We start from the raw sequence: 27,908 nt of genomic DNA, 5'->3' as shown, positions 1-27,908 counted from the left end.
AAAAATTAAAATAAGTAAGAAAGTGGTACTTGATCTTGATGAATATAAATGACTAGGACCTGATGGATAACATCCAAGAGTTCTAAAGGAGCTGGAAGATGTTATCAGAACCATTATACCATATCTTTAAAAAACCCTAGAGCACCAAGGAACTGCCAGAGGATTGGAAAAGAGCTGATATTGTTCCCAGCTTCAAAAAGAAAAATAACAAACCTAGTAAGCTGCAGACCAATCAGTCTAACATCAATACGTGGGAAGATACTCTTCTGACCCAACCCTGTTACCAGCAAGAAAATTTCAAACAAACGCAGCAACTCAAACCTTCACAGCTTTAATCTACAAATAACTTCTTTGTAGATAAAAGATAGATTGCAGCCAATTAGTCCAACCAGAAAAACCTTGACAGAATTCTTCAGATAAGCCAGAGTCTCTACACACAATGCTGGGTCCTCAGAGTGTTTTTGCCTTTTGAAACCAGGCTTATATTCCCTGGAGGGAGGGACCATTACGTTGCATTCTTACTCCTGAGTTGCCTGCTGTTCTCTTCTACAAATCATCCTGCGCTCACACGCACTTGGCACAGGCTCCTCAGGAACCTCCTCATCACTGCTGCCAGCTCCCACAATCCCTGAAGGCAGCAGTCCACTCCCTGATGGTCCCAGCCCCTCATCTGAGTCCCTGCTCTCCTCCACCATCCGCACCTGCTGCCGGCTAACCACAAGAGATACTGGAAAAAAATTTAAAAAACCAAAAAAAACCAAAATCACCCATGAACATCTAGAAACATATACAGTTATAACTAGTAGCCAGCACAGGTTTGTTAAAAAAAGATCATGTCAAACCAATCTTATTTCATACATTGACAAAATGACTAAATTAGTAGACCAGAGAAATGCTGTTGATATACTTCAGCAAGTCATGAGGGAACGGAAGGGGAAATCATCAAATTTGCAGATGAGAGTAAGCTGGTAGGTTATGGCAGACTATAACCTACTTCTTGGTAAACTAGAAAAATGTGGGATAGACAGCATCACCACCAGATGGATTTGTAACTGGCTGACAATCTGTACTCAACGAATAGTCCTTAATGGTACTACATCTACATGGATGGAAGTAAGCAGTAGAGTACCACAAAGTTCCGTCTTAGGCCAGCACTCTTTAATATCTTCATGAATGACTTAGAAGAGGGAATAGAAGGGTAACTCATCAAATATGACACTAAGTTGGCAGGAATAGCCAACACTCCAGAAGACAAGCTCAGGATCTGAAAAGATCTTGATAGACTTGAACAATGGACCCTATCCAACAAAATGAAATTTAATCTGGAGAAAAGCAAGGTTTTACACATAAACAGGAAAAACAAAAGGCATAAGTACAGAGTAGGCAAAACCTGGCTCAAAAATAGTAAATGTGAGAGGGACCGTGGATTCCAAATGGGCGATCATTTAAACATGAGCCAGCAGTGTGCTACAGCAGCCAAAAAAGCTAATACAATCCTTGATTGTATAAACAGGTCTATAATCAAAATCATGTGACCACTTTATAAAGTCTTAGTAAGTCTATATCTGGAATAATGCATCCAGTTTTGGTCACATTTCAAAAAAGATGTTGAGATTTGGAAACAGTGCAAAGAAGAGCAACTAAGATGAGTAAAGGCCTGGAGACAAAAACATGAATGGTTGTGGGAATTGAGTATGGCCAGTCTAGAGAAAAGAAGAAGGAAGTGTGAAAAGATACCAGAATTTCAGTATTTGAGGGGCTGCCACAAAGAAGAGGGGGGTCAACTTATTTTCCAAAATACCAGAGAGCAGGGTCAGAAATAATGGATGGAAACTTCAAAGAGAGAAGCAACCTGGAATAACAGTGAGAACAATTAACCAGTCAAAGAGCTTGCCTTCAAAAGTTGTAGGTGCTTCATCACGAGAGGTTTTTAAGAAGAGACTGGACAGTCACTTGTCTGAAATGGTCTAGAGTCTCCTGCTTGAGCAGAGGACTGGACTAGAAGATCTCCAATGTCCCTTCCAGCTGTATTCTGATTTAATTCAGATTTTTGCTTACATGCTTAGAACTCTGACTAAGTATAATACAGAAGCATCACTATTTTGAAAAAAGTCAAAGATATCCCAGTACATAATTGTATAAATACGTCATAAATAGCTTACATTCAAATTTGCTGACTACCTAGAAATGGCATTTTTTTTCAGAAATTGGTTAATGTCAACTTGTGAACAAAGTCATATTTTTCAGTGGAACATTCTGTAATTGTATCAGTGCTACATAGATACTACATTTCAATCTGAATAGCTATTGTTTGTAGACCCCGCCTCCAAACTTAGGTCTGGAACTTAATTTCTATATCTGATGGAAACTTGCTTTAATTCTCATCAATTTCAATTCCTTTGAGGTTGGTCATAAGTTATTTTTTTTGGTGCCATTGTAACTTTGGACAGTCACTAAATAAACTGTTGTTAAGTCAAGGAGTACCTGTACTGTCTTTAATATTGACTGAGGCTGAGCTGCTCCCCTTTACTTGCACCAAGGCAAGAAGAAAATGTTCCTCTCTGTCTTCTGTGAAATTGATAACAATTTCTTAAAATGCAATCAGATTCAGTGTCCTTTAGAGAAGTGCCAGCAAGGTTTTCCCAACCAAGGGAAATATAGAAGAAAATACTGATGCTTTAATTTCCTATGATCAGAGAAAATGAGTAAGAATTGAATAATAAAATCCAAACAGAGATTACATACTGAAAATGCCATTCCACAATTTTGTAGAGTTGATACAGGACTAGAGTTGATAACAAGTGACTTAGAACTGAAAATGCATATTAAGTAGGAAGAAGAAAAAAAACAACTGTAAGTTAAAAAATAGAAAAATAAATCTCCTCTTCTGCATAGCTGTTATTTGAATTAAAAATTGAATTTACTTGAAATAAAAATCTAACACTGTTATAATACTGTTTCTAGCACACAAATACTTAAATATTGTTAAAATATTGTTTCCAGCACCCAAGACTCTTTTAACACAAATATATATACACATGTAAACCTATAGTATATCAGTGGTACCATAAAATTAATCAAGACTTTGTATTATATCTATGTTTGCTTTCAGTAACTTGGTTGTCATACTAATTATGATATCAGTCATGCAGTTAGAACCAATGTGAATATTAAAATATATAAGTGTGATATCTGATCTGCATCATACCATTCTTATTGTATAAGAATGGTATGATACAGATCAGATATCAAACTCATATATTTCTATTGTTATACAATAGAAATAGTACTGAACATTTTATAAGTTTAGAATTTTTTCTTGATAAATTACACGTACTTTAATCAATATTATTTTACTCATTAATTTTTCCTAGCTATTTAATAAATATATTCATACAAATTTTAAATAAAACATAGTAATAGAACAAGTGCCATCATATCTCTAATTATATTCAATAATCTTATCCATATAATTTTACTTTTTTATACAATCCCATTTTCCATAAATGCTTTCTAATATATAATATTAATGCTGATACTGGAATTTTGCTTTTATTTCTATTTCATTTCTATTTCCTTTCCAAAAGTGTAGCTGATAGTGCATATGTATGTTATGCCGGTATTTAGCTGAATCAATGTTGACTCTTGTTTTTAATCCACGCGCGTGTGTGTGGTGTGTGTGTGTGTGTTTCAATTTCTGTAGCCACTCATTTCAATCCAACTCTGGTGTGTGTATGTATGTGTGAAGACAGAAGTATGGTAACAAATTGTTCAAGTTTGTATTATTAAATTAATTTGTGTGAAGAAGTTAAATTGTCCTGCTAGGCACATATGACTATCCATTACATTCATATGTGTTATTTTTGTCCTTTGATTTTAACAGTTAGATCAGGCTGGATACCACCACCACCTGCTCTACCTCCCAGGCCCTTTATATCACAGGTGTGTTAATAATTTCAGCATGATGTTATGCTTAATATCTATCTTAAAAGGGAGAGATAAAAAAAGTTTTTTCTTGCCCAACCATCCATCAAAGCACACAAGACAAAGGCAGCACCATTAATTATAATTTTTAGGAACTATTCAGTAGTTAACTTCAACAAGACATCCTATAGTTTAAAAATAATGGTATTCAAAGGGAAAAGTGGATTAAGAAAATGTTTCCAAATCTGTTATAAATTCTGTAATTATTATAATCAGTAATCAATAATCCAAATAATTTTCAGTGATTCGAACAATCACTAAACAGAGTCGAAGACTGCCTGTATGTTTCTTGATGGAACTTAAAAGAATTGAAAATATCAATCAACCAGTAAAACCTGTCCTATACTTTCTGAATCTTTTTTTCATATAATAATAGTTGGTTAATCCTGCTCTTGTTATGCAAAATAGAGTTTGAAAAAAGATTCCTAAATATTGAGACTTATTTTGGAAGTCTAAATGATAGTTTCTAACAAAACTTAATTGCTTGTTTTCAAGACACTACCTTTAAGATTACTGATGAATTCTGACTGCCCAATATTATAATATTAACTATTATCCTGATGATTTCTAGAAATAGAAAATACATTTTTTTATTTCTATCACACTTTTGGGTCTCATGCATAAATCAAATCTAATTGATACTTATAATGTGTCATCTGTAAGCATGTCCATAAATATTAGATATTTTGTAGACATTGCTGATTATGTAGTGAGAACTAAATATTATACAGCATACAACATTTTAGAATAAATCATACTTCACAAATACTTGTTTAATCAATTAAACAGACAGTGATGAGGTTTGCTGTCCGAAATGTTTTTTTTTCTAATTTTATTGGAATAATAATGTGTATTTTTTTTTCTATTTTCATTAAAGAATGAGTCTTATAAAGATTTACTCAGAAATAATTTCTTCCATGTTCTGTGGTATATATTCTTTTGAAAATAAGTGTAGGAGTTTTGTCTAAGCTTATGCTCAAACTTCTATATTATTATAGTACTATCATTTGCTGTTAATACTGCTTTACCTTTTATATGGCTCGTAAAAAAATCAGGCTACTATAATTCCTTTATTTTACATATAATAATATAAAAATACCATAGAAAGGCAGCAGGTGAGAAACCAAGAGACAGTAAGTTCTAGTCCTGTCTTAATCACAAAGCCAGATAAGTGTCCTTAGGCCATCACTTTCATTGCAAGCTATTTCCTGCCAGGAAAACTGCAGGGACTTGTGTTGGCACTTGTCAGGAGTAAAAACTGACTCAAAGATATCAAACAAAAATAGTAGGATGAGTATGCATGAATTTCACATGAAATTTCACATGAATTTCACATGGCATACAACTTATTTTCAGACTACTACTACTATTTCAGCCTATCAGAATTTAGTCACTATTTACAAAGTTTAAAGGTAAAAGTGAAGGTAAAGGTTCCCCTCGCACATATGTGCTAGTCATTTCCGGTTCTAGGAGGAGGTACTCATCTCTGTTACAAAGCCTAAGAGCCAGTGCTGTCTGAAGACGTCTCCATGGTCATGTGGCCGGCATGACTAAACGGCGAAGGCACACGGAATGCTGTTACCTTCCCACCAAAGTGGTCCCTATTTTTCTACTTGCATTTTTACATGCTTTCGAACTGCTAGGTTGGCAGAAGCTGGGACAAGTAAGGGGAGCTCACTCCGTTACGCGGTGCTAGGGATTCGACCCGCCAAACTGCCAACCTTTCTGATCGAGAAGCTCAGCGTCTTAGCCACTGACCAGCGTGCCACTGCATCCCGCTTAGTTATTGTAGCCTAAATGTAAATCTGAGAAGAAAAGGTAGATTGTAAATGGAAAATAACAAAGAGCCAAAAAACTCAGATCAATGTTAGGCCAAATAATTATAAAGAATTGAAGGGCTTACATATTACCCACTGAAAGCCAGGAATGTTTTGTTATTGGAAATAATATTTTAAAAGTATAGGTCTAATTTGTGCAAAAGTCTAGAATATGCTTCATATTTGAAATAATAATATGATCAAAGGTTTCTCATCAATATCTGAATCACTGATTTCTTTTGTTTTAAGAGTGAATACTGTAGATTTTTTATAACTGGGTAAGCAAAAGACCTTTGCAGTCTTTCAGCCCACATCAAACTCTTCAAACATCCATTCTATCGCATCCCATGGTCATGCAATCAAAATTCAGGTACTTAGCAACTGGTTCATATTTATGACCATTGCTCTGTCCCAAGATCATATGATTGCATTTTGCGACCTCCTGACCAGCAAAGTCAATAGGGAAGCCAGATTAACTTAACAACTGGGTTACTAACTTATGAACTACCATGATTCACTTAACTACTGTGGTAAGAAAGGTAAAATGCAGCAAAACTCACTTAACAAATGTCTCACCTAACAATAAAAAAATTAGGCTCAATTGTGGTCATAAGTTAAGGACTACCTCTAGTGATGTAGAATCCAGTTGACAAACATAATATTTTCACCTGTAAAATTGGGCAAATTAAAAATCTTAACTGTAATTTTGCAGCTATAATTTTGTTTAGGCCAATAATAAAAAGACTAATAAAAAGAGGTTGATTAGTATGGAAATATTAAGAGCAGTATTGATCTTGTTAATTTTATGTTGTACATTCAGGAAGAGTTTCCACCCAAGTTGCCATTGTTGACAATTTTCCTTCTATATCTTGTTTTCTCACATTCCTTGACTACATGCTGTCATTTCCAGCGTCAATGGTATTCATATTCTGTCCCACATAACAAAATCTGCTTCTTTTTAAACCAAAAAATTGGTTTCCTGTTTAAATGTTTATTATATGTATTCATTTTTCTTCTAAATTCCTACTTCACTTGAAAGTCTGTTCCCCAAAGAAAACTATTCTAAAAATTTTCTGCAAGTTTAAAATTGAAGTTAAAAATTTACCCTTTTATTTATTTATTTATCTAACAATTGCTTCTTCTGATCATGCTACATAAAAAGATTGACTCTGATTATGTTCTGCAGGTTTCTCTTCCTGTCATAAATACTGAGCCAAGCACTCCACCCAAATCAAGCTATATGAACTTCAGTCTTCAGGAACAGGTAGACTTTTAAACTATAAATATAGAATCAACAAACTTTTTTTATTCTTCACAGTTTATCTCCCAACTTTATTACTTTCATAAATCATGCCTAAAGTGGGACCATTACTCACAAACACACACACACACACACACACAGAAAAGAGAGAGAGAGCGCTGACAGAGTAATAATTGTTACTTTAATAGGTGAAAAGGGTTTTTTTTAACTGAGGATAGCAAACTAATTTTATTTAATTATGTATTTATTTCTTTATGCATACATAAATGTATGAATACAGATTGGGCTGGATTTATGTATATATACCGTATTTATCGGCGTATAACACGCACAGGCGTATAACACGCATCTTCATTTTAAGAGGGAAATTTCAGGAAAAAAAATTAAATTTCTAAATAAAAACTTTGAAGCAAAATAAGGGTAGCTCAGAACTTTTTTTTTTATTAATATTATTACCACTTATAAGGTAAATCAGTGGTCCCCAACCTTTTTGTACCAGGGACCGGTTTCAAGCAGAAAATTTTGCAAGGACCGGGGGAGAGAAGAGAGGAGGCTTCGCTCTCTCGCTGCTCCACCATCCAAGGAAGAAACTGCTTCAAAGAAGCGGGGGCTTTCCTGTCGCCGCAGCTATTCCAAGCGCCCGTTTCACCCCCACTCCCACCGCGCGCGCGCTTCAATCCACAGTGTCCCATTCTGCCTGCCTGCCTGCCTTAGTTTCTGGTTGTTTGGGAGCAGCTTCGGCTGAGAATAATAACTATTCGCCTCTTTTACTCAGCCAAAGCTGTTCCGATTCAACCATTAACGAAGGCAGGCAGGCAGGCAGAACGGAGCACTGCGGGCGGGCGGACGGGGTGGGGGTGGGGAGAAACGGGCGCTTCAGGGAAGCTGCGGCGACAGGAAAAGCCCCCGCTTCTTTGAAGCAGTTTCTTCCTGTGCTGGTGGAGGAGCGAGAGAGCGACTGAGAGAGCTGACCCAGAGAGAAGGACAGGCTTCGGTTGCTTCCTCCCTCCCCTTCTTTCATTTGTGTCCTTGATCCCCGATCCCAGCAGCATTCACCGAAGGCTTCTTAACATTATATCGGCGTATAACACGCATACATCATTTGCCCCCTATTTTCAGGGGGAAAAAAGTGCGTGTTATACGCCGATAAATACGGTATATATATTTGTTTCTTAGAATGGAGTGAAGTTTTAATCTGTTCGAATACAGACAGATGCAATATAAGATTGTTTATAATAAAACTATAGAAATGTAGTTTTAGTAACTCTTCCTTCCTTGTAAATTATGCTTCTAACTGTTGATTATATAAGCAATAGAGATATCTGTTATGCCTAATTTATAAAAAAATGCTTACAGAACATAGTACATTCATCAGGATATGCAAGAAAACACTTGTTTTTTGTTTGTTTGATTTTTAATTTTACAGCAGCCTTATACACAGAGATGTCTGAAAACACTATATAGGTAGTCCTCATTTTACGACCACAATTGAGCCCAGAATTTATGTTGCTAAGTGAGAAATTTGTTAAGTGAGTTTTGTCCCATTTTATAACTTTTCTTACCACAGTTTTTAAGTGAATCACTGCAGTTATTAAATTAGTAACACGATTGTTATAAAGTCCAAACTTTTGCGGATGATTTGGTATTGTGCTTGAGGAACCATTAGATTCGGGACCCAAATTAATTCGGAAAATAGAAGAATGTTGAAAAGTGGCAGGGTTTAAAATAAATAAAAAAACAAAGATTATAACAAAAACTCTTACTAAGAAACAGAACAAAGAACTGGAAGAAAAATTGGAAATGCAAATTGTCAAAAAATTAAACATTTAGAAATATGGCTAACAGCGAAAGTATATCTATTAAAGAAAATAATTATACAAAATTGATAACACAAATTAAAACGGATTTGGATAATTGGAAGAAATTACAACTCTCACTTATAGGACGAATTGCCACAATAAAAATGAACATATTGCCAAAAATTCTGTTTCTGTTCCAAGTGACACCGATAAAGTTAGGAAAGAAATTTTTTGAAGATCTAAACAAATTAATATAAAAGTTTATTTGGCTGGGGGGGGAAATGCGATTAAAGTTAAAATTGTTACAGGACAGCAGAAAGAGAGGGGGTTTTGCTCTGCCAGATTGGGAACTATATGAAACAGCAGCAGCCCTTACATGGATCAAAGATTGGGTAGTGTTGAAAAATAAAAAAATATTGACAATTGAAGGACACGACTTACAATTAGGGTGGCACGCATTTTTATGGGATGGGAAAAAAACAAGATGCATAGTTATCTCCAAAGAAACCAAATAAGAAATGCATTAATTTGGGGAAAGATTAAAAGAAATCATGACAAAGTTCTGATCTGGTTATCAACCATGGAAGCATCAATATACCCAAATGTGTTAAATCTTGATAAGATAGTAAGCTATAAGGACATCTTAAACAAGCAAGAGATATTAAAAACTAAACAAGAATTAAAAGAGCAAGGAATCGAGGCAGAAGGATGGATGTATAGGCAAATACAAGCAAGATTTAAGAAAGATACAGAAAGACACGGGATACATAGAGAACTATTGCAATTAGATAAGACTCTACAAGGTTCAGAGGATAAATTGATTTAAAAATTATTATATTATTATATTTTTTGCAGCATTGCAAGTCCACCACATATGAAAAAATGTATCTGGTACATCTTTACACTTCCAACAATTTGGAGATATATTTTTAACATTTTAGAAAGCCTTGCTGGCGGAAGATGCCACCTGTAAAACATCTTATAAAGATTTTCTTTATAAGCCGTAGCCAATGTTATTTTCTTATTTGTGGTCCAAAGTTTTTGCCATTTAGCCAATTTAATATTATAGCCGACATTTTTTGCCCATGCCACCATTGTTTCTTTAACCTCATCTTCCTCAAGTTTGTATTCTAATAAATATCTATACAATATTTTTATTAATTTATCATCTGTCTCTAACAATAGCTTATCCAGAATTGTTAATTCTTTATTAATACCCCATGTTTTTCTGTCTTGTGTTTATCTTGATTGTATTTATAAATAAGACCACCATTCTATATTTACCCCTTGTGCTACTAGTTCTAATCTAGTTTTCAGTACTCCTTGTTCATTCGGTTTGTCGGCTTCGGCAGCGGCAGGGATTCGTGATACTGCGCGATCCCTGCCGCGCTAGCCGTCTTGGTGCCTCCGATCCGGACGGGTCTGGAGGCTAAGGCTGCCCCGTAGAGGCAGCCGAAGATAGGAGGGATCCGGACAGGGGGTTGGGGTTTTTGCAGACCCCTTCCCCACCCGGCTTAACCCTCTTTTCTCAAGGCGGTGAAGCGGCGGTCAGCAATGGCCGCCACAAAGAAGCTGACAGCTGGATAAGATTGTGCTGGAGGAAGAAGGAGAAAGTTCTGAAGCGAAAGTTTTTTGGCTGAACTGGACTATAAGCTACAATTAATATCCTGAAAATCCTGATTTTTTGAAAGATACTTTGTTTCCAGAAGAGATTTACAAGCTGCGAGTGAAAGTGCTTAAAGAGAAAGTTTACTCTCCTTCCACATGGATTTAACAAATGGATATTGAAAATCCTGCTATTTTATAGAAGGTAAAAATTTAAAGCTTTCTGTTATAAGCGGGAAGGGAGAGGACAAAAGGAAAATTTATATTAAGATTTTGTTGGAGGAGATGCCTGGAAGATCTTGAGATTGGAAGTTATTTGCAATAAGACTTTAAAATACAGATTGGGTTTTTTTTTCCCCTTTTCAATTGATATTACCCCAGGAAGAAAAAGTGTGAAGGGAAGAACTTTGTGCTCTGTTTGGACTGTTTGATGACTTTGGGACTTTGGGAATTGTTTTAAGCCTTGAATTATCTTGGTTGTTTTAAGAAGAAAAAGAAGGGAAAAAAGAAGGGAAAAAAAGGTTTATAATGACTTTATCTGTTGATGAACTGAGAGAGGAATATGGCAAAATAAAAAAAGAAGGAAAAGACACTGTGAAAGAAATTTTTCGCTTTTTAGAAATGGCGCTTGTTACTTATCAGAAAACACAACAATTGATGGAGGAAGCAGAAGAAGAAGAAGCCATCTTTAATGAATCTACAAAGTTGATTAAGAAAGGAAGGAGAAAGAGAGGAAGGAAAAAGGACACAAGACTTAAAAAAACACCCAAGAAAGTGAAAAATAAGATGCAAAATCAATACAATGTTAAAAAGCAAAAGAAAAGAGAAATACAACAGAGAGGGGAAGTTAAGGGGGGTAAAAAGACCAGATGGGACAAGATAGGGAGGAAGAAGGGGGGGGAAAGCCATAAAGGTATGAAACAAGATGTGCAAAAGAAATTTTTTTTTAGGGATAAAGGGTAATATAACTTTGTTTTAGGATTCTGCAAGGTACATAAGATAGTAATGTAGTATTTGTATTAGAAATAGAAAATTAGAATCTTATAAGACTTGAGTAAAGATTAAAATATTAAAGGTTTAATAATTTAATAAAATATTAAAAGGAATGTTTAAAATATTTAGTTTAAGTATAGAGTTTAATTGACTATTGTGTGGATGTTAGTATGAATATATTATTGTAGTATTTTGTTTTTGAGATAGATCATTGGAATGTTATGAGATTTAATCTTTAATTATATATTTAATTACTTTGTGGATTTATTATTTTCTTTCTCTAAGTAGTATGTAATAAGCAGAATCAGATAGGGAACTAGGTGTTAACTTAAATGTTAATTTAGGGGTGCGATGGAAAGGCATCATACTTCGATTAGTGATCTCAGGAGAAATCTTTTTTTTTTTCTTACTTTAGGGAATGAGATAAATAGATAATTGGAAAAGAATGGACAAAAGATACAAGTATAATGATTCAAACTAAGATGTAATAAATAAAATAGAATTAAGAAGAGTGGAAAGCGGGGAGAAGTTATAATGAAGATATAGAATGGTAAACAAGATACCTTATACTCGAGTATAAGTCGACCCGAATATAAGCCGAGGCACCTAATTTTACACAAAAAAACCTGGGAAAACTTATTGACTCGAGTATAAGCCGAGGGTGGGAAATGCAGCAGCTACTGGTAAATTTCAAAAATAAAAATAATTAATTTGGGAAACGATCTCACTATCATGAAAGGTTTAATTGATTCACTAACCCAAAAGAAGATGATGATGATGACAGCGGGAGGCAGGAGTCACTCTCTTCCCCTCCCTCGGAGGCCCCTGAGTCAGGAGTCGCTACCGCTGGCGCGGCCCCAGTCCCGCGTCGCCTCAGGAAGGGAAAGGCAAAAAGGAAGAGCCGCGGCAGCGCTTGCAACAGCAGCAGCGGCACTGGGAGGCTCAGGCTCAGCGGCTCCTGGTTTTGCCCCACCCTTCCCAAGGCAACGCGGGACCAGAGCCGCACTGGCGGCAGCAACTCCCGATGGGCTGGGGCTCAGCCGGACACCTGAGCGGAGATGTAGGGAGAAGGCAAAAGCGACGGAAGATCCTTCAGGGGAAACTGAGGGGAGACTCACCCTTGGTCCAGATGAGCCTCCTTCCCGCCCCTAAGGAAGCAGAGGCAGCCAGCAAGGGCAGGCAAGCCCCGCTCACAGACTCCGTCCGGCCTCACTCCCACCCACCCAAAGCCAGGAAGTCCCCCAATCGCGCAGCCCAGAATCACCCTCCCCTCAGGGGGCAGCAACAACGCCCGGTTTTCCCGAGACAAGAAGCTCCGCCGTGCAATGAAAGCGCCCTGGCTCTAGGCTCAGAAAACAACGCGAGCCGAGGTCGCTTCGGCTCCGCTCGGCTTCTCCAACATCTGGCACCGCCCTGTTCTATGTGCCGGGCCCGGCAGGTCCGAGCAGCCAGCGTGTGGAGCAGGGCGGCGCCGGAGATCGTTGGCTGCCTCTTTGCAGCACGGGAGGCCTCCCGGCTGGCCAGCTGCTCTCCTCCTTCTCTGCCTGTTTGTTCTGTGTGACCGAGGAGGAGGAGACCGGCCGGCTGGTTGGGGAGGCTTTCTGCGCCGAGGAGGCGGCTGGTGGTGTCGGCTTTGCTCCGCTTCTCCGGCGCGGCCCTGTTCTTTACTTGGGCAGCCGGGCGCCCGCAACGGGAAGGGAAAGGCAAAAGCGCTTTCCTTCCCGAGGCGACGGGAGGCCTCTCCCGCTGGCCAGCTGCTCTCCTCCTTCTCTGCCTGTTTGTTCTGTGTGACCGAGGAGGAGGAGACCGGCCGGCTGGTTGGGGAGGCTTTCTGCGCCGAGGGGCGGCTGTTGGTGTCTGGCTTTGCTCCGCTTCTCCGGCGCTTTGCCTTTCCCTTCCCGAGGCGGCAGGACTGGGGCCGCTCCAGCGGCAGCGACTCCCAACAGCCCCAGCTGGGAAGGGAAAGGCAAAAAGCGCTTTGCCTTTCCCTTCCCGAGGCGGCGGGACTGGGGCCGCTCCGGCGGCAGCGACTCCCAACAGCCCCAGCCGGGAAGGGAAAGGCAAAGCGGGGCTTGCCTGCCCTTGCTGGCTGCCTCTGCTTCCTTAGGGGCGGGGAGGGGGCTCATCTGGACCAAGGGTGAGTCTCCCCCTCAGTTTCCCCTGAAGGATCTTCCGTCGCTTTTGCCTTCTCCCTACATCTTCCCTCTGTTAAAATTCCCCCACACACACACACACTTATTTTCGGGCGGATAGATTTCGTGTCTGAGCATTCTCACATGACGGTGGGTCTTTCCCCCCCCCTAAAAACAGTTAAAAAAAGAAAAAATATATCCTCATGCAAGAACTTTTCTGCTTCCGATTACCCCCATGCTTAAAAGTTGCAAAGGAAACACGGAAGCAGGGAAGCGCCTGCCCAGCTCCGGAGCTCCACACCATTTTTTTTCCAGAGGGAATCTGACTCGAGTATAAGCCGAGGGGGATTTTTTCAGCACAAAAATGGGCTGAAAACTCGGCTTATACTCGAGTATATACGGTAGGTAATGGCATATAAGATGAATATGAATATAATTGAAGTCCATACAAAGAGAGGTAATCCGGGGCCAAGCTACTTTTTTGAAAAAGAAGTTTTATTTTTTGTGTTTTGTGTTTGTATGTTTATTTGAGATTTAATAAAATCTTGGAGGAAAGCGAGAGGAGAATAATTGCAAACAAGACAGAGGGAAATATGAATAGGATGACCAAGTGCAAAGAGAAGTAATGAGAAATTTGCTAAAAGATATTTAAGTGGAAATGGGATATATTAGAATTGTATTGTATAAAACAATGTTTTATCTGCCTTGTAAAAATTTATAATGGAAAGAGGTTTAATGATGTTTTGTTTGTCTTTAAAAATTAATAAAATTTGTTTAAAAATATATATTATTATATTATTATATTTTTTGCAGCATTGCAAGTCCACCACATATGAAAAAATGTATCTGGTACATCTTTACACTTCCAACAATTTGGAGATATATTTTTAACATTTTAGAAAGCCTTGCTGGCGGAAGATGCCACCTGTAAAACATCTTATAAAGATTTTCTTTATAAGCCGTAGCCAATGTTATTTTCTTATTTGTGGTCCAAAGTTTTTGCCATTTAGCCAATTTAATATTATAGCCGACATTTTTTGCCCATGCCACCATTGTTTCTTTAACCTCATCTTCCTCAAGTTTGTATTCTAATAAATATCTATACAATATTTTTATTAATTTATCATCTGTCTCTAACAATAGCTTATCCAGAATTGTTAATTCTTTATTAATACCCCATGTTTTTCTGTCTTGTGTGTATCTTGATTGTATTTATAAATAAGACCACCATTCTATATTTACCCCTTGTGCTACTAGTTCTAATCTAGTTTTCAGTACTCCTTGTTCATTCAGTATATCTCTATAAGTTACTATTTTCTTCATATTTATCAAGTTTAGGTGTATAAATGCTTCTAGTGTGGAAAGCCAAATAGGTATTTTTATGTAATTTTGATATTTTATTTTGTTCCAAACCGCTAACAGTGCCTGTCTTAAATAGTGTCTCTGGAAATAATTATGTGCTGTATCTTTTCCGTGCCAGCCTATTTGAAAATCATGACCTTCTAGTTTTAATAATCTTTTATTCTTCAATGTAATCCATTCTTTTATCCATGTTAGAGTTGCTGCATAATAATATAACTCCCATTCAGGCAAGCCAAATCCTCCTTTTTCTTTAGTGTCTTGCATTCACTTTCAATTTAATTCTTGGTTTCTTACCCTGCCATATAAATTTTGATATTAGTTGGTTTAGATTTTGAAGAAGCCTTTCTCTAGTTTAATAGGAATATTTTGAATGCTAATGCTACATTTATTAAGGGCAGCAAGAATAACTTACGCACAGAATTGGAAAAATGATAGCATGCCACCTGAGGAAAATGTGATAAGAAAAATTCTAGAGTGTGCCGAGATGGATAAGTTGACCATGGAGATAAAGGGAAGAGAGGAAACAGATTATTATTTGACATGGAATGTACTGTATGATTGGCTAAATCAGGGGTCTCCAACCTTTTGGACCTCAGGGACCACCAAATTCATAATTTTAAACCCCATGGACCACTAATATGAATCCAGCATGCCACTCGCTGAAGTGCCTGGACTCCCACTGATGGGATGGGGTCCTTCAGGTATTTAGTTTGGCTGCCTGTTTCTGCAACCTTAAATACTCAGTCATTTGAACCTGTTTCCCACAGAAAACAAAACACTGGGATCTCTCATCTCTCTCTCTCTCCCTCCCCCCTCTTTCTTTCTCCCTCCTTCCCCCCCCTCCCCCCCCCATCCCCGGGGCTGGAGGGAAAGGAACCTCTGAACTGTTGCTGGGTGATGGGAATCTGATGTCTGGAGGCCGACGAGCCACATGCTGAAGACCAGATGGCAATCTTATCTTATTGTTTTATATATTCATCTAATTCAATTTAATTTGTTTTATTTTCTAACCATTGATAAAATAAATCCCATATCATATAATATTCCGTTTCTTCTTTATTTTTAATTAATCATTCAAGTTGTTTCTGAATCTATCAGGCTTTGTGTGATATAGTTCATTCCTCAAACCATACAGAAAGATTACTATATACCCGTGAGAATGTTGTGTAACTTTGTAAAGTCCCTAAAAGGTTTCACAAGGATTTGAATAAATACTGAGCTACACTGAGGTAAAGTTTTTTTATTTTGTCTATTAAAGGACAAATTTAATTTTCTCTATGTCATGCTGTCATCATTATTGCTGTTGCTGGAGAAAATAATATTGAATGAAACATAACTTAGTTTAAAAAAACTAACCAAAAATTGGCATTTTGACCAAAGCTAAAAGCCATCCACTCATCTTGTATGTCTCTAGGTATTAAAGTGATCAAAATGTTATACATACTAGTTGGAGCTTATAAATCAGCTTTGTAGAGAACTGGAATTGTTATACACATATGGGTTACATTAGTTAATGGGGTTCTTGGCTGAAAAGAACATACCAAATACAAGTGGAAAAAAATCAGTTTCCAGAATAGAGGAATGACAGAAATGATTCAAAGGGAAGGAGGATTTTGGCATTGAACATTCTTTAGCTTCTTTGATTAATTGTATCTGGTTTCTAGACTGATGGGTTTCCTGTAACTGGTTTTATAGAATTATCGCTCTATGTTGTCATAGCCAGATAGCAGAGCAGCATTATTATAATATTGTTATTATGCATAGGTTATTGAGAAGAAGTATGATATTATATGTAGCATTCTAGAAAAGGACTAAACAGTTTTGCATTTCTGACTGACTTACTAAAATATATATGATATACTCAGGAGAGATGTGTGGGTAATAATGTAACTTGGTTCTAAAGCTTGATTAATTTCAGTAATTTCTAAAACCCTCACAGGAATAACTATATTTAGAATGCCAGATGGCAATCTAGGCCAACATAAATATAGAACATTTCTTTTTACTGATAATATTATTTAATATCAAGGTTTTCAGTACCAAATTAAGGTAGACCTCCTTTCTTTGTGCTTTGGGCAGATGGTCTCTTGTTTTTGCGATTTTCCAGTGAGGAGAGTTATCCTAGCAGAAGTAGGTAAAAGTATAAACACTTCCAGGCCTGGTGCCTCCTCTCCAATTCTATATATTTGGGCAGTGCTCACTTAGAGACTTATAAGACCCACTATACGTAATACGCTGTACAAGTAGTCCTTAACTTACAACCAAAATTGAGTCCAAAATTTCTGTTGCTAAGGGAGATAGATGTTAAGTGAGTTTGGCCCCTTTTACAACCTCTCTTGCCACAGTTCTTAAGTGAATCACTGCAGTTGTTAAGTGTTTCTATCTTTTCCATTGACTTTGCTTGTCAGAAGGTTGCAAAAGGTGATCACGTGTCCCCAGGACACTACAACTACTGTAAATATGGGTCAGCTGCCAACTGTCTGAAATTTAGTCACATGACCATGGGGATGCTGCAATAGTGTGAAATTTTATTTTTATTTATTTTATTTAGTTTAGTTTGTCAAGCATGTATGAGAAAACAAGTGTAAGTATGAATATAACATATCAACATAAGTATAAATAGGTATAAGTATATCTATAATAAATGAGTATGAATAAATGGGAACAGTAGGACAGGGACGGGTAGGCATGCAGGTGTGCTTATGCATGCCCCCTTACAGATCTCTTAGGAATGGAGTGAGGTCCACGGTAGACAATTTCAGGTTAAAGTTTTGGGGGTTTGAGGATGTACTGTAACAACAGAGTCAGGTAGTGAGTTCCAGGCATTGACCACTCTGTTGCTGAAGTAGTATTTTCTGCATGATCATAAGTCAACTTTTTCAGTGCCGTTATAATTTTGAATAGTCACTAAATGAACTGTTGTTAAGTCTAGGACTGTAATTTCACATAAGTCAATTTCTTTTTTTCTTTTTTTTAATAAACTTTTATTGAAAAATTAAAACTTTAAAATACAAAATACAATACAAATATTTAAAAGTGTTGTGTATGTTACAATCGATTTTGACAGTGCTTGCATTCCAATTGTTATTCCAGTGCATATTTTATACTCCTATTTGTTTATATATATATATATATATATATATATATATATATATATATATATATATATATATATATATATATGTTTTCTGAGGTTCTCGCGGTATTTGTATGTGGATCTTTGGTTATTCGGGTTTTCTCCCGCGTAAGATTCAAAGTATCTAGGCAACGTTTCGGCGAGGTCATCCCCACCACTTGTATATATAGAGAGATGGCAGCTCCGGTCACACACTGCTTGCACTGGCACTAAGCCGAAAGCACCAGTCTGAAGATGGCGAGTGGGACCTCGCCGAAACGTTGCCTAGATACTTTGAATCTTACGCGGGAGAAAACCCGAATAACCAAAGATCCACATACAAATACCCGCGAGAACCTCAGAAAACAAATATTGCACCTCTACGGGAGGAAACCCACCATCTGACCAGGACTTATGAAAAACTTGAAGTCCAAAGAGCTTCCATTTTATGTGACCTCGCATTCCTATGCAACTGCCGAGATCAAAATTTAATTCCCACAAGCTTCCAATTGAAATTCCACACCAACACAGCAGCCACCAAACGCATCCTAAAAAGAACAGAATTGGCCCTAATTAGAAATGAACTTCACACAAAAAGATTTCTCCTAGACCAAATCAACAAAGATCTTCTTACACTTCACCTCAGACTCAGCAACAAGATTCACCCCTTACTTTGGGACAAATCCAAACAACTCGCTGTCTGGAGAGCCGAAACACAGACCACCCTCAAGACAGACACACACACCAACAAACTCAGAAAACTACAACAATGCCAGAAACCAACTCCCCCTCACAGCCACACATGAAACAAACAGTGCACAACATCTCAGACAAGATCCTCACCGAAGCCGAAACCAAGGTCCTTTCAAAAGGATTCAACTTTGCTGTTGCTCCCAAACACATCCCCACAGAAACCATCATATGCGGAGTTGAAACCAGCCTGACCAAAACCAACCCTGATGAGGCTAATAGAATCAGACTCGAAATCACCAACATCCTCTGCACTAGCAAACCACCCAAAAGCAACTTATCCAAAGAAGAACAAACTGCACTACGTAACCTGAAAGAAGACACCAGCATAATAATCCTACCAGCAGACAAGGGCAACGCAACAGTGGTTATAAACACATCAGACTACCAAACCAAGTTAACCAACCTACTCCTAGACCCCACATACAAACCCCTAAAGACAGACCCCACCACCTACCTAGAAAAAACCACCAGATCCAAAATAAAAGCCTCCCCCATCAGTGAAGAAATCCAGCAAAGAATCATACCCAGAGAGAAATCATCCAGATGCCCTAAGCTTTATGGTCTCCCCAAGATACACAAAGAAGGAACTCCACTTAGACCAATAGTCAGCTCCATAGGCTCACCTCTACAAAACCTAGCCAAATTTCTTGCCAAACAACTACAGCCCTATGCAGAATCCATCAACTCACATGTAAGAAAACTCATTCCAGTTCATCGAGATCATAAAGAAACAAAACTTACAACCCAGCGACCTACTAGTTAGCTTCGATGTCATATCCCTCTTCACCCAAGTGCCAATAAAAGAAGCCTTGACAGCCATCCAAAACAAATACAACCCCCAAGCACATCCTAGATCTGACCAACCACTGTCTATCCAATACATACTTCACCTACAATGGACAAAAATACAAACAAATAGAAGGAGCACCCATGGGATCACCCCTCTCACCTATCATCGCAAACCTCTACATGGAACACTTTGAAACACAAGCTCTAGAAAAATATGATCACAAACCCAAACTCTGGCTCAGATACGTAGATGACACCTTCATAATCTGGCCACACGGGAAAGAAAAACTGAACAACTTCCTCACACACCTCAACAGCCTACACCCCAAAATACAATTCACCATGGAAACAGAAACTAACAATCAACTTCCCTTCCTAGATGTCTTGGTATACAAAAACCCAATGGCTCCCTAGGACACACCATCTACCAAAAGAAAACACATACAAACCGCTATCTACACGCACTCTCACACCACCACCCAGCACAGATCAATTCCGTAGCTGAGACACTCATCTCCAGAACAAAATGCTTAGCTGATGAACAACACCTAAAAACCGAACTAAACACTCTCACCAACGTACTAACAGCCAATGGATTTCAAAGAAAGAAGATCACCCACCTAATCCAAAAAGAAACCCCAACCAAAATCCAAGACAGAGAACAAGAGAACGACAAAGCCCTCCTCCCATATATAAAAGGCACTACAGACAAAATCAGCAAGATCCTCCAAAAACACAACATTAAAACAGCATTCTGCACAAACAGAAAAATATCCACCATCCTAAGAAACCCTAAAGACAAAATCGAGTTAGAAAACCAAGGAGTATATGAAATCCCCTGCACTGCCTGCCTCACCACATACATTGGACAAACTAACAGAAGAATAAGTGCACGCGTTGAAGAACATAAGAACTCAATCAAAAAAGAAGAACCAACCTCTTCCCTGGTCCAACACCTCAAAGCCACAGGACATGAGATTGACCTTAAAAATACCAGAACTATCGCCAAAACTGAACACCACAGCAGCAGAATAATCAGAGAAGCCATAGAGATAGAAAAACGCCCACACAGCATGAATAAAAGAGATGACACCTCCCGCTTACCAGCCATTTGGAAACCCGCCCTCATGAACAGACGAGTACCCAACATGATAAATGACACCAGACCCACACCCATGAGGGCCACACAAGATGCCACCACCACACTTCCACGTAAAAATCAGACTCACACCCACACAGAAGATGAGACACGACCACAGACCAGAAGCCGCACTGCAGCTGCATCACTACCCACTTCAAACTCCTCTGAACCATACATGAAGCGAACTGACCCCACCATGAAGATGTGGCACGACCACGAACTCGAAGCCAAACGAACACAGACCCAGACCCCAAACTCAAAGCCATATTAAAAACCCAAAATGCTACATCACAGCCACCCGCTCAGGACATCACATCAGAAAACTCAAGAAATTACACCTCAAGAACTCAAGAAGTCACAACACAGCAAATGACCCAGGATATCACAGCACAAGACCAAGGATACCACAGCAATAAATCTCACAAGGTCATCACACAACCCATTACCCAAGCTGTTACTACACAGGAGGCTAATCGAAAAGAGATCAAAACACAAACGACCCAGGAGATTACAACGCAAGACCCAGGATACCACAACAAAAGAACTCACAAGCCCATCACACAACCCATTACCCAAGCCGTTAAAACACAAGAGGCTAACGACCCAGGAGATGACAGCACAAGATCCAGGATATCTCTACAACAAAAGGCCATTACACAGCCCATTATACCAACATCAACTCCATCAACCAATCAAGAGGCTGCAGCACAGCCAACCAGCCCAGCACACCATCCCCCACCACTTGTATATAGAGAGATGGCAGCTCCGGTCACACACTGCTTGCACTGGCACTAAGCCGAAAGCACCAGCCTGAAGATGGCGAGTGGGACCTCGCCGAAACGTTGCCTAGATACTTTGAATCTTACGCGGGAGAAAACCCGAATAACCAAAGATCCACATATATATATATATATATATATATATATATATATATATATATATATATATATATATCCTTCTAAATTATACATTCCTTATTTATTTGTTTATTTCTATCATTTATCCAATGGTACCAATTTTCCCATACTGTATAATAAACTGAGTCATCCTTCTCTCTTCATTCTAATGAAAGTTTCCATGCAGTCAAAGATCTTTTGGATAATTAAACTATCTGTCAGCATCAAATCTCCTTTCCAACATTGTGCAAGTGCTAATCTCGCTGCTGTTATCATATGCAGGATTAAATATTTTATGTCTTTTGCATAATTCCCTTTAATGATTCCCAGAAGAAATAATTCTGCTTTAAATTCTATTTGGACTTTAGTAATTTCTTTTAACCATTTTTGTATTTTGGTCCAATATTTCTTAACTTTTGGACAAAGCCACCATATGGAAAAGAAGGTACCCTGTATTTGCTTATGTTTCTAACAATTTGGATTTAAACTAGGACACATTTTTGCCAATCTCGAAGGTGCTAGATACCACCGATAACACATTTTATATTGATTTTCTTTATATGATGCTGATTTTGTTATTTTTTTCCCCAAATCTTTTCCCAATCCTCCAATTAAATATTATGTCCCAAATTTCTGGCCCATGCTATCATCAGTCCTTTCACTGTTTCTTCTGCTAAGTTGTATTCTAATAAATACCGTATTTGCCGGCGTATAAGACGACTTTTTTGCCCTAAAAAACATGCCTCCAACTGGGGGGGTCGTCTTATACGCCGGGTCGTCACGTGCGGCCAGTCAGGGCTCCTCCCTGCAACCGGAGCCCTGAGGAGACACTTGGCTTCAGGTGCTCCCGTCTTCCCTTTGCTTTCAAAGGTAAGCGAATTATTTTACAAAGCCTCCCCTGCCCGAGAGGGCAGCCCAATAACGTGGGAAGCTAATTTCCCGGGGCCTCTTCGTTCCTCCCCGACCTCCCTACACTGCGCGCCTCTGACGCGCCGGTCCCTTCAGCCCAGCGAACTTTTCCACCTCAAAGAAAGGCCAGGCGGGAGCCGCTCCAGCGGAAACAGCCACCACCCTTAGCCCGACGCGGGAGAACGGGCGAGGTTAGCGCCCGCCAGCCCGTCCTTCCTGCCTTTGGAGGCACCTGCACGGAGCGCCTCCGCGGCTCGGTTTCCCCCACCGGCGGGTCCTCCTTTCGTGCGGAGGGCTGCGGGGAAGGCGCTGCCCGAGAGGATCTCTCCCTCTCTCTCCCCGCAAGGTCAACATCTGCGCTGCAGAGGAGAGGGCTGCAGCGGTTCCTCCTGCTTGCTGAGTGGTGGGGAAGCCGTGGCCCGCCCGTGCGAGATTTGGCACGAGGGGCAGGAGGAGGCACGCACACACTGCTGCTCACTTTCCCAGCTCTGCCCAACCCTTATGGCTCTGGCGCGGCCCTGGCAGGATGAGCGGAGGGTCCAGCGGGAGGCGCTCGCTGCCCGCCAGGGCCGCGCCAGAGCCATAAGGGTTGGGCAGAGCTGGGAAAGTGAGCCGCGGGTGTGTGCGTGCCTCCTCCTGCCCCTCGTTGCCAAATCTCGCACGGGCGGGCCGCGGCTTCCCCACCACTCAGCAAGCAGGAGGAACCGGCTGCAGCCCTCTCCTCTGCAGCGCAGATGTTGACCTTGCGGGGAGAGAGAGGGAGAGATCCTCTCGGGCGAGCGCCTTCCCCCGCAGCCCTCCGCACGAAAGGAGGACCCGCCGGTAGGGGAAACCGAGCCGCGGAGGCGCTCCGTGCAGGTGCCTCCAAAGGCAGGAAGGACGGGCTGGCGGGCGCTAACCTCGCCCGTTCTCCCCGCGTCGGGCTAAGGGTGGTGGCTGTTTCCGCTGCGAGCGGCTCCCGCCTGGCCTTTCTTTGAGGTGGAAAAGGTCACTGGGCTGAAGGGACTGGCGCGTCAGAGGCGCGCAGTGTAGGGAGGTCGGGAGGAACGGAAGAGGCCCCGGAAATTAGCTTCCCACGTTATTGGGCTGCCCTCTCGGGCAGGGGAGGCTTTGTAAAATAATTCGCTTTACCTTCGAAAGCAAAGGGAAGACGGGCGCAGCAAGGGAGAAGGGAAAGCAACGGTGGAAGGTCTCCCGATATGAAGTGCCCCACCAACGCAGGCAGCACCATATCTGGGCATGCAACAAAAGTACTTCCTAAGAGGCCGGCCTCCGCCGCACCGCCTCCAAGTGGGGGGTCGTCTTATACGGCAAGTATATAACAAACTCTATATTTTGAGTGGAAATGTTGGGGGGTCGTCTTATACGCCCAGTCGTCTTATACGCCGGCAAATACGGTAGTTATAAATCTTTGATATCAATTTTTCCTCTGTACCTGTCATTAGTTTACCTAATTGATTTCGTTCTATCTCAGTTCCGAATTCCTCTTGGTCTTTTTTATATTTTGATTTTAATTGAAGATACGGCATCCAGTCTATATTTAGTCCCAGATCTTTTAGTTCCTGGTTGGTCTTTAATGCTCCTTGGGGGTCCAAAATTTCATAATATCTGGCCATTCTTCCTAGATATAATGTATTTGGGTGGATCATTGCCTCCATAGTGTATATCCATCCTGGGATTTTTATATAATGTTTATTTTTAATTTCTTCTCATATTCGTATTAGAAAGTCCATTAGCATATGCCTATAGAAATATGTATGGGCCTTACCCCTGGAACTCCACATGAAAGCATGCCACCCTGCCTGTAGATCATGTCCTTCTACAAATAGAATTCTCTTATTTCTTAAATTTACCCATTCTTTAATCCAAGTTAGGCCTGCTGCTTTATAATAGGTTTCCCAAGCTGGGAGTCCAAAGCCAATTTCTAAATAGCAACTATATTGTTAGAAATAAATAACTCTATTAAAATTAAGCAGCAGATAGCACTAGATTTGGCGAAATGGGAAAATTTACAACTGTCATTAATAGGGAGAATATCAACAATCAAGATGAATTTATTACCCAGAATTTTATATTTGTTCCAAACAATTCCAGTTAGGTTTGGAAAAGATTATTTTGAAGATTTAAATAAAATTGTGTTGAAATATATATGGCAAAGTAAGAAAGCGAGAATAAAATTAAAATTTTTGCAAGATGCTAGAATAAGAGGAGGATTTGGTTTGCCAAATTGGGAGTTGTATTACCAAGCTACAAATTTGATGTGGGTTAAGGAATGGATAACATTAAGAAATGCTAGATTGTTGACATTAGAAGGACATGATCTGTTGTTGGGGTGGCATGCTTTTCTATGGTATAAAGGAACTAAAACATAGGGGTATTTTAGAAGACATTATATATGGGAGTCTCTGTGGTTAAACTGGGAGAAGACTAAAAGGCAATGCTATTTGAAAATTCCAGTCTGGCTATCGACTATTGAAGCATTTTCATATCCTATAATATATAAAAAGGAACAAACAGTTAGATATGGTGAAATATTGAATGAAAGGGTTAACTTAAATCTATACAAAAATTAGAGGAACAAGGTATAAAGATGAATTGGTTTTCCTATGCGCAAATACATTCAAGGTATGATAAAGACTTTAAAACAGACGGTTTCTATGATAAACTGACTGATTTAGATAAGATTTTGACAGGTACTGATGAAAAGGTGATTAAAAAATTGTATGGATATTTATTAGAAATTAAACTAGAAGAACAAGTTAAAGAAACAATGATTGCTTGGGGGAAGAATTTTGGATATGGGATTGATCTAGAGAAATGGCAAAAATTGTGGTCTCAAAATTATAAAATGACAATGTCAACAGCATATAAAGAAAATTTGTATAAGATGTTTTACAGGTGGCATTTTCCCCCGACAAGAATAGCAAGAATGTTCAAGAACAAATCTGAAAAATGTTGGAAATGTCATGAGATACCTGGCTCATATTACCATATGTGGTGGACTTGTGCGGATGCCAAAAAATATTGGACTAAAATCCACACATGGTTGGAAAAAATGACAAAAAAGCATATAGACTTGAAACCAGAGATATTTTTGTTGGGAATTTTACCTGAAATATACAGTAAAGAATTGAAATATTTGATTGTAAATGTATTAACAGCAGCTAGGATTGTATTTGCTAAAAACTGGAAAAATAAGAAAATACCAATACAGGAGGAAGTTATTAAGAAAATATTGGAATGTGCTGAAATGAGTAGATTGACATTTGAAATCAGAGAACAAGATGATAAACAATTTTATAAAATTTGGGATCTATTCTATCAATGGTTAGACAATAAAACACAGTAATGAAATATGTAGATCTTTAGAAAATAATGAATATATAAAGATGTATTTTTTTATTATATCTACAAAATGATTGTAGGATAGATTTGAGATGATAATATGAACTGTCATAAAACAAATTAAGTAAAATATGGATTATCTCGTAAAACATGAATGAATAATAGTATAGTCAAATGATTGATTAACAATGATATTAATGTATTTAGGAATACTTGATTGACAATACGAGAACATATACAAAGTGGAAGCAAAAAACAATTTGTAAACCAACTGACACACTGTATATGGAATATATGGAATATGGCTTGATGTTTTTATGTTTTGTTTGTCTATGTTTGTCTTAAAAAACAATAATATTTTTTTTAAAAAAAGAAATAAACCAACAAAAGTAATGGAAATCAGTATAATAACATTTCAGATGACTGTCCTTTAAGTCTATTCATCAACCCATATTGTTTCAGAAGGGCTGATCCAGCATGAAATTGTCAGTTGCTGAGAAAATGTAACAAGTAGAATTTAGCTTCAGGAAACTTTGGAAATATTTTTCTTCTTCATTATAGAGTCTGATCTGCGCTACTGGCTTTTTAAAACTACAGCACATCACAGTGCCATTCTTAAACAACCCATATAGAGATGTCAGTATAACTAAAGGTGTTATGTGGCCATAATTTACAAAAACTCTAATGTAAAATATTAACATTAATATTTTCAGGGTTTTTTTTCTTTTTACAATCCTGTAATCCCTTTTGTCATGCTGGAGTCAGGGTGACTGAACGGAAATAAATATTTACTAGTCAGATGCCTTTCCTGATACCTATGTAGAGTTTGTGGCAGATATTTTCTCTTTGTGCCCAGATAAGGAAACATCTTATTTATTATTTATTTATTTTATTTTGTCAAGCAATTATAAGATAACAGGTATAAGTATAAAGATAGTTATGAATACATGAAATGGATACATATAAGGAAAAAATAATAATAGGACAGGGACGGTAGGCACGTTGGTGCGCTTATGCACGCCCCCTACAGACCTCTTAAGGAAGAGGGTGAGGTCAATAGTAGACAGTCTAAGGTTAAAGTTTTTGGGATTTGGGGAAGAAACCCACAGAGTCAGGTAGAGTATTCCAGACATTGACCACTCTGTTGCTAAAGTCGTATTTCCTGCAATCAAGTTTGGTGCGGTTAACTTTGAGTTTGTATCTATTGTGTGCTCTTGTGTTGTTGTGGTTGAAGCTGATGTATTCATTGACAGGTAGGACATTGCAATGTATGATTTTATATACCATGCTTAAATCAGACCGAAGACAGCGTAATTCAGGGTTTTCTAGTTCTAGAATTTCAAGTCTGGTGGCATAAGGTATTCTACAACGAGTAGAGGAATGGAGAACTCTTCTTGTGAAATATTTCTGGACTTTCTCAATTGTGCTAATATCAGATACGTAATGTGGGTTCCAGACTGATGAGCTGTATTCAAATATTGGTCTAGCAAATGTTTTGTATGCTCTAGTTAGTAGTGTGATATTACCGGAGAAAAAGCTACGCAGGATTAGGTTAACAATTCCTAATGCCTTTTTGGCTATGTAGTTACAGTGGGCTGTAGCACTTAGATCATTAGAGATGAGTACTCCAAGGTCCTTGACAGAGTTTGGATCATCAACAAGGTCTTGACTATTCAGCTTGTATTTTATTTTCTGATTTTTTTTGCCAATATGTAAGACAGAGTATTTATTTGTTGAGATTTGAAGTTGCCATTTGTTTGACCATTCTGATACATAGTCAAGGTCTTTTTGGAGGGTAGTAGTATTGTCTGTGGTGTTGAATAGCTTTACATCATCAGCGAAAAGAACGCAGTTGCTCTTAATATGACCACAGAGGTCATTTATGTAGAGTATGAAGAGAGTTGGTCCTAGAACGCTGCCTTGGGGGACACCACTATTGACAGGTACAGAATTTGATAGGATGCTCCCAATTTTGACCATTTGTTGTCTGTTTGACAGGAATGCTTC

The 27,908-nt window shown here is 38.8% G+C and overlaps 1 protein-coding gene across 3 annotated transcripts in view; it reads left to right on the top strand.

The window, feature by feature from the left end:
* Nucleotides 1-27,908, top strand: part of REPS2 (RALBP1 associated Eps domain containing 2) — a 136,042-nt gene that overhangs the window by 89,482 nt on the left and 18,652 nt on the right. For all 3 annotated transcript variants that reach the window (XM_087966984.1, XM_087966985.1, XM_087966986.1), the window contains exons 13-14: nucleotides 3,884-3,942; nucleotides 6,988-7,065. In XM_087966984.1, coding sequence (XP_087823110.1) covers nucleotides 3,884-3,942; nucleotides 6,988-7,065 — 137 coding nt within the window. The remainder of the gene's footprint in view (nucleotides 1-3,883; nucleotides 3,943-6,987; nucleotides 7,066-27,908) is intronic.

Source organism: Notechis scutatus, chromosome 5, assembly GCF_049901735.1.
Source record: "Notechis scutatus isolate UNSWTSFEM ecotype Mainland chromosome 5, rNotScu1.2, whole genome shotgun sequence".
NCBI classification, from domain to species: Eukaryota; Metazoa; Chordata; class Lepidosauria; order Squamata; family Elapidae; genus Notechis; species Notechis scutatus.
Note: the sequence above shows the minus strand (reverse complement) of the source record. Positions and strands in the feature narration are given on the sequence as shown.